General features: G+C 35.4%; 1 protein-coding gene across 4 annotated transcripts in view; it reads right to left on the reverse strand.

Moving 5' to 3' along the window:
• LOC124631396 (ras-related protein Rab-37) overlaps window positions 1-12,597 on the reverse strand; it is an 84,833-nt gene that overhangs the window by 65,373 nt on the left and 6,863 nt on the right. For 2 of the 4 annotated variants that reach the window (XM_047165770.1, XM_047165768.1), the window contains exon 1: window positions 11,203-11,443. The exons of the other annotated variants lie outside the window; for them this stretch is intronic. In XM_047165770.1, coding sequence (XP_047021726.1) covers window positions 11,203-11,244 — 42 coding nt within the window. In that variant the 5' untranslated portion in view covers window positions 11,245-11,443. Of the gene's footprint in view, window positions 1-11,202; window positions 11,444-12,597 lie in introns of those variants that run through there. 4 annotated transcript variants of the gene reach the window in all.

Here is a 12,597-nt window from a genome sequence, read left to right on the forward strand (position 1 = left end):
AATGTTGTTTTAATGCTCCTCAATTGTTAAAACGGTAAACAACCAGCAAAAATATTTTTATCGTAACTGCAACGCCATTGCAAAGTTACGTCGTCAGTTCAATCGCGACGTGTCAGGAACGCATTCTCTGAATGGCCGAACTATAGTATAGTTGCATCTGTTGACAAAGGTTCAAGATAGGCAAATCAAAATGAGAATGTAGATAATGGAGCATAAAGGCAACAATGATAATTATCGATAGTTGCATAGTTGTACAACACTATACTTTGTAGTAGAGAGATATTTTCGTATTTTATAAGCACTTGCAAATATTAAAACGCAACAAAAACGTGAATCGATTTGTTTTACAATTTTGCTGTAAGTTATTAATTTAAGGGTACACGAGTTATGTTTAGTTTATGCAAAACAAGAAGCTATGAAATGAAAATTTCATATTTCATTTTGCTGTGTTGAAAACGTAGTACCTAGTAAGTACCTACAACATTCATAATTTAATAGGTTTCTGCCAAATTAACTAGTCTTTATTCATTTATGTCGTTATCAGTTATCATTACAAATGTAATTGACTTGTTGTCGGTATTATTCTTTTACAGCATTTGCGACCCTTCTAAAATACATAGGTAAGTAGGATTTAGATGAAACCGACCGAGCTATCCTGTGTTTGCTTTCAATAGATAGATGTACCTAAAGTTATAAATGTAAATCAACAGATATTTACTTATCAACATAATTTAAATCCATTCCGAACCTCAAAGAACTTTGCTGGATCGCATCGGAGCCGTCGTCGTTATCGTCAAAAGCTATGCTAAAATGAATTTTATGAAATTAAACATACGTTACATTTTCCACTAACCCAATTAATTGCGATCCATCACAGCCCAGTCTGAACCTTTCTTTACATCTAAACCTGTGACGGAAATTAAAATAGACTTCCAACAAATGCTTTAATAAAACCGGGACACTAAGAACAAGAATAAAGATATCGCCTTACTTGTCAAGAGACGTTATCAGATGTCCGAATCCCGGTACAATTGGCACGGGACCCGGGACAATCTGATACGGGCTTGTAAACTTTAATGGGATACGTTTCGTCCCACGCTCCCGGTCTAATTGTTTTGCAGTCTATGGTCGTAGGACGTGTTGGGGGCAATTATTGTTTTGTGCCTGTATGCTGGTACATAGTTACAAAGATAGTATATCTATATAGATATCGAGAATAATGTCCCTGGTGAGCTGTTTTTGTGTTGTGAATTTGTGTGAAATCGGTTCATCATCAGCCTTTTTACCGTCCCACTACAGGGTAGAAAGTGTAATATTTTTTTTTAATTATGTCGGGGCACCTTTTCACATGCGGTCGGTTAGCCCCATGGTAAGTGATTAGGTATTAACTTGTATTATGGGTGCTAACACAACTGATAAACTACATATGTATAGCTACATATTTATAAATATATGTTGTCACACCCAGACACCACAATTTAAATCTATAGAAATTCAACAGAGACTTAGAATAAGTAAAGCGCCGCCAAAAACAGGTTCTTCTAAAAATTATTCCTTCATCATCATACTGAAACATTGTTGTATCGTAGAAACTTAATATTTACATAGTTTATTTGATAAGTTTAAGAACACAATATTGTAGTATTTGATATACCCGTCTAGACTGAAACATGACTTTATAAGAGACTAGTTGTCTGGAAAGTTCAAATCGCTGGAACTTTGTTAATAAGAGAACGACTTAAAACAATAAAGTTTTGTCTTTTTTCAGATGGATTTAAGAATTCTAGTATCGACATCAAATATAACCATCCACAAGAGTGAACCGTCTAACTGGAAATATTATCTACACTGCTTGCATGCCGCTAATCAGTTATATACCTAAATCATAAAACAATAGAAAATCAATTTTGTCTCGTGTGTACATCGTTTATGGTATTTAAGGTTTCAAGTTTGTTAACTTGAACGCGCTAGTCCTAGGATCAGACTTGAATTTTTTTTTCAGTGTTATATTTATATTCATAGACCATTTATCTATGTAGGAAGGATACGTTTTATCCTTGTTCACGCAGGAGTTACCACGGAATGTGGAAGAAATCTGCAAAAGGTAGTGTTAAAATATAGTTAATCTTAAATGTAAATACAAATATATACCTAATTAGGGAAACTTTATGCAGGTATCAGATCCAAATTAACCACCATGAATTTATAAAGGAGACACATGAAATAAATATAATATTACCGATGCATATAAAAAGCCAAGATTTCAAAGGTTCTCTATTACCTCGCAAATAAAATAAGCGCTACACGGAGACCGTTTTATCGACGTATTTATAAGCATAAGAGCGCTCGCACACTACAAAATTTTACTCGGCCGATATTTGATTTGGACTCATAAATCAGCATGAAGATGAGTAAAAGTACTCAAGTAACAACAATCAGGTATTTGTTCGGTATCAGGCCGACTAAAAACTTTGACTGATTTTCAAAAAAACAAAAAATCCTACCAACGGGCCGATTGTCAGCCAACTAAACCTACCAACGGGCCGATTGTCAACCAACTAAACCTACCAACCGGCCGACAGTCGGCCGACTGAAAGTTTTGAGTGTGTGCGCTATAAGTATTGTTTGGAAAACGACACTTTGATGGGGATGCAAACAGCCAGCGGCGGAAACCTAATGGAGTAAGGTGAGAGACCGTTTATCTCTAAAAGATTGGTTATTTTTAAACATTTTTGAGTAGATAATAACAATAAGAATAACTTTAATGAAGAAAAATAGTTTACCTTCTAGGAATATTTCTATGTTAACATGATAAAAAAATAACAATGAACAACTACAACTTTGATAAATAATTGTTCATGTTCTAGAAATATTTGTTTGTGTCTGTGTTTCGGATGGCACGTTAAACTGTAGGTCCCGGCTGTCATTGAACATCCTTGGCAGTCGTTACGGGTAGTCAGAAGCCAGTAAGTCTGACACCAGTCTAACCAAGGGGTATCGGGTTGCCCGGGTAACTGGGTTGAGGAGGTCAGATAGGCAGTCGCTTCTTGTAAAGCCCTGGTACTCAGCTGAATCCGGTTAGACTGGAAGCCGACCCCAACATAGTTTGGGAAAAAGGCTCGGAGGATGATGATGATGTTCTAGAAATATTTCTATGTAAATCATAATAGAAAAAAAAAACAATGTTATTGTTCTGAAGATTTGGATTTTATTAAACTCAATAGGTATATATATTTTCAGCAGCTTCTAATAAAGCTGCTGAAAATTCTATCGGCTTGATTAATCTTTTTGATGGCGTTGAAGTGATTCTTCAGAGTTTATATTAGGTAAATAAACAAAAAAATTGTTTAATGAAGCTTTCAAGGACTGAAAACGGATATGAGATCTCGTTTAATGAACCCTTCTTCAAAGGTTCTAAAGATCCACTTGACGTAATATTGTGTTTTTTTTTTAATATGGCGGAAAATTCTAAAATAAATCACGTTTTACTATTTCACAATTCGTGGTTCCAACAGAAAGGTCAGGACATTAATTGTCATTGGTATTAAGTTAAAAGCTTATTGACATAAAATTAACTGGAAAAAGTAGGTTGGTAACTGCCTACTTATCTTTAAAAGGTCAACTCTCAAAGGGTTTATTTTAGTAAGATTTTATTTATTTTATTTTTAAAATACAAAGCTCTACCAAAAATAGAAAGGGTACCTAATTAACTTGTAAGTATTTAGATACGGTTTTCGAAACTAAAACAGGCACCAATAGAATATAATAATTGGTAATGTTATTTCATCTTAAACTGTGCAAATATATGAATATTAGCAAAATAATTGTATGCATCATTTTCAATTCAGATTATATACTTAAAAAGGTATTTAATAATTTCAATAAAACTGCTTTTACGGATTTTATCGCGGTTATATTTGTTCAGGATTCCCGGTAAATGTTGTCTCGAGATGGCGCTGCCGCGTTTAAATGCACGCTATGGTTTCGTTACCAAAAATAGTTTAGTCGCATTTTGACATCATATTAAAAGTCTTGCTATTTTGAAGTGTTTGTATTATTTTAACGTCTATTCCTGAAGACATAAGGTTCAAAGTTAAACAATATTAATATTATTTTAATCCCGACGTTTCGGATCCTTTACAGCATGCATGGTAACGGCGATAAACTCCGTAAAAGTAGTTTTATTTAAATGTCTCATATTCGCGTATGTGTCAGAAATCAATAAGGTATTTAAAAGTTGTATGTCTTGAAAATAAAACAACAAGTCAGGTTCCGTATATATATGTACAGACAGAGTTTTTTATCGACTAACGCCATCTATCGAGCCTCCGGGGAAAGTGTAAGTTTCAGCGGAAAGTTCCTTGAATTTCAGGCTACGTCGCCCGTAGCGCCTGAAGCTTCGCAATATTTAGTTCGAGATATTTCTTCAAGATGTCACGTTTTCTTTTAGTACCTGAATTGTACCACGATGATATAGAAATATATTTTGAAGAAGTAAGTATGTAAGGTTGGCCTGGTAAAACAAGTGTAATAAATAGTACCTCATTCCGACGCGGTTGTATGATCTTATTTCTTACCTTACTTCTTTATCTTTCATAATGACAATGCAATAGGATTGGCCACGAATATTTGCTTTCAATTGTCTATCCTGATAAGCTTAAGTGTCTGCTTCTACTAAATAATAAAATCAATGAATTGTATCACCAACTGTTGCTGAGATTTTTAATTAAAAGTTTTACAAAACAGATTGTGGACATTGAACGCCCTAAGGTGATCTTCACACTGCCCCGCATCACGCTGCATCTTGCGTGTCGACGCACCTACGCGCGTTCCTGCGGGAGTGCAGATCTGCATCATCGTGCGGGTTTTTCACGCAATCACGCGCGTAGGTGCGTTTTGTAAATTCACGCACAGCGAGTTCCATTTTCAAATATACACGTCACGCCCATTCAAAATCACGCGCGGCATTGCGGGATTCAGTGTGCCATACCTTGCGTCTCGCCCCGCACCTACGCGCGGGGGTGCGTGTTTCTCCGCATGTATGTGCGTGATCCGCATGAACGCGCGTGGATGCATTTTCAGTGTGTTGGACTATGCGTGTTTTCCATACAAACGGAGATATTTCCATACAACGGAAAAAAAACGCATCCACGCACTACGCTGCATCATGCGGGGCAGTGTGATAATCGCCTAAATCAGATTTTTAATCAATAATTTTACATTACGGGCGTCACAACATCAATTCTCACGAAAAACCATTTCTTATACTACATCAGAGGTGTTCGTTATTTCACTTTATTAAGTTTTTATTATAATAAAAAAGTAAAATAACAATTTATTTTACCCTTCCAAGATAAGTTTTCCTTATTCAAATTTTCAAAATTGGAACTCTCATTCCGTATTCAAATAGTTTACTCCCCATCACTAAACTGTGATAAGCGAGATTCTATTACCCGCCCAATGTACATGCAAAGTAAAAAGGAACGGCTTATGTTTAACTACCACCCAAAAAAGTACCTATTTTACTACCAAAAAAAATCTGAACGGTTACCAAAATGGATAAATGGTCACCAAATAACGTTTCCTAAAATATTATTAAATAAAACCGTTTTTTCGTATTATTGACTACTAAAAAAATATATGGACGCCTTTAAAATACACTTTAGACCAAATATTATATATTGTCACTACTTAGATGTTACCAATTATGTAATACCATGACTTCTAATTTGGTCATTTTTGTTAGACTAAAAAAGCTAACGATCGCTAGAATATTTCCCAAAGGCTTGTGTTTAAACACCACCCAAAAAAGTACCTATTTTACTACCAAAAAAATTCTAAACGGTTACCAAAATGGATAAATGGTCACCAAATAACGTTTCCAAAAATATTATTAGGTAAAACCATTTTTTCGTATTATTGACTACTAAAAAAATATATGGACGCCTTTAAAATACACTTTAGACCAAATATTATATATCGTCACTACTTAGATGTTACCAATTATGGAATACCATGACTCCTAATTTGGTCATTTTTGTTAGACTAAAAAAGCTAACGATCGCTAGAATATTTCCCAAATACCAATTAATATACTGGGGTTCCCAAACGTACGTCGCTTATTTATTGTTATATGAATTTGTGTGTAACTCAGTAGTAAAATGTAAGCACGAAACATGCAGCAAGCATGGCTTCTGTCACGGCTCCGGCACTGCGGGGCTCCGGCGGTCCCATGCGAGCTTATCGTCGCAGATGGTTTTCACGCTCACCACCGCAGCTTCGGCTTGCTAGCCGGCTCTGCCGGCCAGCCTCAGCCGCGGCGGCGAGCCTTAAAAACTACCTGCGCCTCAGCTCGCAGGCCGCCTCGCCCCTCTGCGCCTACGCGGATTTGAATTGCACTCTAGGGGTAGGGCAGACAAGACTACGTGGAGTCGGTTTTGCAGCGATTCGTTTTCGTCACTAACTTTGATTTTGGTAGTAATATTAATCTTTTAGTTGGATAGAATTTGGTGACCATTAATCCATTTTGGGAACCAAAAATAATATTTGTGCGAGATTTGCGATTTTTCTGATGTTATTTTATTTTTTTTGGATCATAATATTATATACTTTAGTGCCCTTTTAATAAAGTCAATTTATTTTTTTTGGAGTTGTTTATTTTATTTGGTGCCTCAGCTTAGAGTCTTAAAAATATTTTTGGTGATCGCCTAAATTATACCCTTTCCCAAATACCAATTAATATACTGGGGTTCCCAAACATACGTCGCTTATTTATTGTTATATGAATTTGGGTGTAACTCAGTACGTTTAAAATGTAAGCACGCAACATGGCTTCTGTCACGGCTCCGGCGCTGCGGGGCTCCGGCGGTCCCATGCGAGCTTATCGTCGCAGATGGTTTTCACGCTCACCACCGCAGCTTCGGCTTGCTGGCCGGCGCGAACCTGCGCCTCAGCTCGCAGGCCGCCTCGCCCCTCCGCGCCTACGCGGTTTTGAATTGCATTCTAGGGGTAGGGCAGACAAGATTACGTGGAGTCGGTTTTGCAGCGATTCGTTTTCGTCACTAACTTTGATTTTTGGTATTAATAATAATCTTTGAGTTGGATAGAATTTGGTGACCATTAATCCATTTTGGGAACCAAAAATAATATTTGTGCGAGATTTGCGATTTTTCTGATGTTATTTTATTTTTTTTGGATCATAATATAATATACTTTAGTGCCTTTTTAATAAAGTCAATTTATTTTTTTTGGAGTTCTTTATTTTATTTGGTGCCTCAGCTAGAGTCTTAAAAATATTTTTGGTGACCGCCTAAATTATACCCAAAAGGAACGACATTTCCATTTTCGTTCATACACAGTTTAAATATTTTCTCCTGTAAACAGTTGTTAAGCTTGGCACTGCGGGCCAATCGCAGCTTCAGCACGCCCCCGCGAGGCAGGTGAAGGTCAGCGCTCAAGATTCGTGCCGATGATTATACTCACATACGCATGTATTCAACATACGACACTCAGTACTGACAGCCAGCACCGGTTGCGCCGGTAAAAGCTCGTCGATGCTCATGCGTGTGTGTGTGACATTTTTACGAACGTTAGTAGGTACCTTCACAACTGTTAATCTTTATTCTGTGGTTCTTAGCTGGAGACGAGTGCCCCGTCTCCCCTTGTAAAATTGGGTCAATGTCGCATTCAACTGGTGAGGGTGGAATGGGGAGGGATGTAATTGTGTAATTTAGATTGACTGTATTGATTCTTTCTCGGGTTTTGACAATTCAAATGATTGATTGGGAAAGAGATTTTCGTATATCTGCTACCATAGGTATATCGTACAGACTATTTTTAATGTGGTACATACACGCTTTAGAATTATGCATATAAGAACATAATATTAAAGGTACTATAAACACCCAAAGATGTTTTAAATAATCCTTATTTGTTTGCAAGCAGCCCGAGAAATTTTCAATTCAGTGACGGTAGTCTCTTGGGTGACCTTCCTTCGTAATATTTTATTTATTACAGAAAAATAGAAACTCACTGAGGTGGTCGAAATTGCTACTGTATGAATGTTCAGTGTATACTTTATGAATGTTCAATAACCTTAAGAAATGTAAAAGTTATACGTGACTTTATTTTTGGGCTTTCATTTTTTTGGCGGAACAGGAAAACCCAAATTATTTGGCCATTTGTCAACTTTCGTTCGTGAAGACTCGAAAATATGACTGCCGAAAACGCCCAAACACTGTTTAGTACATTTTTTTTTGTACAAATAAAAAAAATGCTGAGTTTTATGTAAAAAAATAAATCGCATTTAATAATAACAGAAAATATCTAGAAAAAGATAAAGACTTCTTATCTTAACATAATTTTATGTTGAAGAATATCGCATTATAGACTGGTTTGTTCCATAGATACAATGCCAGAACTACTTTCAGATTTTTTACCTTTAATATCCTACTCTATTAACATAAAATAAAAACATTGCTCCCATAGGACAAGCCTATGTACGGTTCTTATCGTTAAAGCGTAATACCTATCAACTAGATTGTCTATTCTAGACTGTTCCACAATCCCACATACATGCCTACCTATTTATACGCCGTAGGTAGGCAATTGATGTTAAATAGCACGGAATCGAATCCCACGCGTCGTGCGAACGTCATTTCACCCTCAATTGCTTGGAGAAATAACTTCGACACATGGAGAATAAAATTACTAGTGGAGCGGAGATGTCATAACGGAAAATCTCCTAAGAAAGTAGCGCGACAAAATGCGGGTGCGCTCTGTACGAGGTACGAGGAATGTCACTGTCCTCCGCCTTTTTACGACTTCCTTGAAGCCCACCCATTTTTTATAATACCAAAAATCGTTGAAAGACGTTCCAAAATCAAGTCACTCGTGACTGATCATTTTGGTCATGCCCACCGTACGTATCGGACCTAGAAGAAGGCACCTGACCTACCTGCATTATGGGATCTCCGCTTCTTTCCTTACTCCCTAGGTCAACATGATTGCTGAAATTACGTACATCTGATGTAAGTATGTTACCTAATTTTAATGAGCTTTTACGAGAAATATTCCGTCTACGTATTTATTTTTTCTTCGTTCAATATATTTTTCTTTATTGAAAAACTCTTAGGCTTACTTTATTTTTCTTATTAATTTCCGAATAGTCGAGATTCTAATTTATTTTTCTGAATAGTGTTTTTTGATGTAGGCACGTCAGGTTATAATATAGCAGGCTGTTCAGAGATTGCTGTTTAAAAATGGTAATCTTTTTCTTAGCCTGGAAATCGAATTGATGACCGAATATGTCGTTATGAGCCGATGATTATTAAATCTACTAATCTTAATGGATATATTAGGTATAGAATGGGTATGTGTACTTTCAAGTGGCAATAATTATATAGATATTAATAAATTATTATTCATAAATATCATATTACTTTCAGATCACTGATATTGTGAAAGCACATTATAACTTGGGTAAAGTCAGCAATGAAAATAATAAAACAAGCACTGTATACCTAGTATCTGATTTTGAACAGTCAATAAGGAGAGTTTATATACCTCATATCCTATAAGCCATAAAAACGGAGATAGAAGAATGGAGCAGTAATATATTTCTGTTTTCCATTTTTCTCATGTCCATTACCTCTGATTTACAGAAGATAAACCTATCCTGTATAAATTATTGGCCTTGCAGCCATCAAGCATCTAAAATACCTAATATTTATTTATATATAAGAAATATATAAGATAATATATATAAGATTTTGATACCACGTACGGAAATAGCTTTTAAAAACAAATGCCAGTATCTATAAATAAACGATGTAGGCAGTACACGTGTCTACCCACTGAATTATTAATAACGTATGTAAACGAAAAATGACAAAAATAACGACAGCAATCATTTCTTATTTATTTTTATATTAGGGATAGTTCACGAGTTAATATGGATTGCATGTCATTCAGTCATTTTCGAAGTCTTGAGGGATGGTAATTGTGTGAAATTACTTACATAGCATTCAACAAAAAATCGTATAAGTTAGTTATGATATCTACCAATAAGCGGTTTTCCAAAAAAATTGAATACCTTTTTGTTATTAGCTCATACTTACCTAGGTTTAAGCTACATCTATAAATTCATATTCATCTTTAAAGCGAATTTATTTATCCGTGACTGTATTTATTCGTTAAGTTTTAATTAAATTCGATTGAATTTCTGCGCAGACTACCTTTATCCTTATTTGTGAAAGTATATTGAGTACAGTTAGGTTCATAAGATGAAGGCAATTAGATTATCAACTTGGGTACAAACTTTGTGGGTGACAGCAAATATAGCTCAATTAGGAATGTAGGGGTATATTTATTTAACTAAGTTTACAAACAAAATGTTTATCTAAAAATGAAACGCGTACGTGTCTGGTTATAAATACAAAAACATATTTATTAAGGTTTAATATTACCTATTTCGGGATATAGGTAAACCGCTTACTAATGACTGAAAATTGATTGAAGGCTCTATTATTCATCGTTATACGTACCCTTGTCTCAACTGTGTTGGGGTCGGGCTGAGTACTAGTGTTTTACATGGAGCGGATGCTTGCCCGTACACTTTGGTTAGACTGGTCTTTTTATTTTCTGGCCTCTGAATACGTGTGACTCTGACTAGTGTGCCAAAGGTGTGTGAATGACAGTCGGGACCAACCAATACAATGTGTTTTTTAAAACAAGAAGGTACTCAACATGTCAAGATGGTCACCCGTCCATAGAGCGACCGCGCCCAGCACACTTAGCTTAAACTTATGTAAATAACCTTTATTATTTTCTCCTCATTATTTATGTATATATGTATTTTCATACTAAATCCACCATAATGTAAGTAAAGGGCTTTATTGACTTTGTAAATAAGTAGGTAGGTACTTATTTCGAAGACAGGGACCCTTGTTTGGAAATGTGCTTAGGTCAGTCGCGTTCAGAATATTTATAGTATATTGTTTAAGTTTGGACATAGAAGCTGAAGTTATTTGCATGTTGTGTGTTTTGGTTAGTAGTTTGAAGGTTAAGGAGGCTAAGTTACAGCATAGATTACTTAAACGTTACTAAGTAAAACAGCCTCGTGGATTGATATAAACACGGAGAAGTCGGTCGAAGTCGCATTTCATGTTACCATTACCATAACCGTGGTTACCATACTTGTACCTTCGCTGAAATTCTTAATAAATCTTCTACTACAAACTCCATTTGAAATTTTCAACGTTCCATTTTTTTATCCAAATGATTCAAAGTCCACTTACATCGTTAAATACACACTAGCAAAATTCACATAGCAAACCTTACTAACAAAAGTCAAAAACTAAGCTCAATTCAACAATTTCCGTCAAGACAACCTCCCTCCGGCGTCTGATACCGATGACTCAAGACATCCTCTATCCGGAGTCTGATAGTCACCATTTCAAGACAACCTCTATCCGGCGTCTGACATCTGCGACTCAAATTCTATTTTAATTTTAAACCCCCAGGATATGTACTCAAATGCGATACCGCTTACTACGCACTGTTAAAGAGAAAATTATAATTATATTTACGAGAAAGAAAAAAAAACAAGGAATCAACCTTTGTATACCTATCACAACATACCTATATAAGAAGTATAAATAAATCCACACAAGAGGATTAAATGTTATTAAAGTGACACTGTGACCGATTTTTCTCGGAAATCCTGCTCATTTTCCGCGAATTTCAGAGAGTTCATACTTTTAATCCTTATCCGAAATATCGGCCTACACAAACTAGCTCCCTACTTATATTTCTTTAGACTTCGAAGTTTCTAAGGGATAGACTAGGATAGAATAGGTACGATTTCAATATTTCTGACAATCATTTTTCCAGTTTAATTAAAATTAAAAAAGAAATATCTCTGGCTTTTGAAAAAGTTTGTCAGTAAAAGACGCAATTTCGGTTTTCAATTGTTGCCTAATTTCAATAGCAGGTTAGATTTTTATTTTATTGGGTACATACAGTCATATTGGTTGGAGATGCACATTATTTTCTTTAGTTATTTCTATTGAGAACTCACCAACTTTATCTAGATTATCCTCAACTTTAAAGTAAACTAAGTATTCAGTGCATAGCTCAAATAAAATAAAACCATTTCCCTAAAGCAATAATCGTCAAAACAACGTTTACATTGCGTGCTCAACAGGACGGTTCTAAGTGCTCTACGGCAATAAACACGGTTTGTAATCTTACCTAACCTTTGTAATCAAATGTTTTATGAATGACAACGTTAACAGAGGTCAGATAGGACGCGTCACAGACTAACGTATCTAAATAAAGCAATAGATGAGCATATAAAATAACAAAACACAAAGTTCATTAATAAAATGTACACGCTTAGGACGATAGTCATTAATTCAAGTGTTTATTTGTTTAATTATGTCAGTTTTGAGACTCTTTTTTTATATTTTTTACAGGGAAATGTAACAATAAAACTAGCAAATAAAATGCTCGCTCAAAATTCACGGAAATCGTTATAAATTTTAATCTAACTGCAAACTATTCACACAATAAAATGATTTTTTTCAATAGGCAATC

Source organism: Helicoverpa zea, chromosome 6 (assembly GCF_022581195.2).
Source record: "Helicoverpa zea isolate HzStark_Cry1AcR chromosome 6, ilHelZeax1.1, whole genome shotgun sequence".
In the NCBI taxonomy this organism is placed as follows: Eukaryota; Metazoa; Arthropoda; class Insecta; order Lepidoptera; family Noctuidae; genus Helicoverpa; species Helicoverpa zea.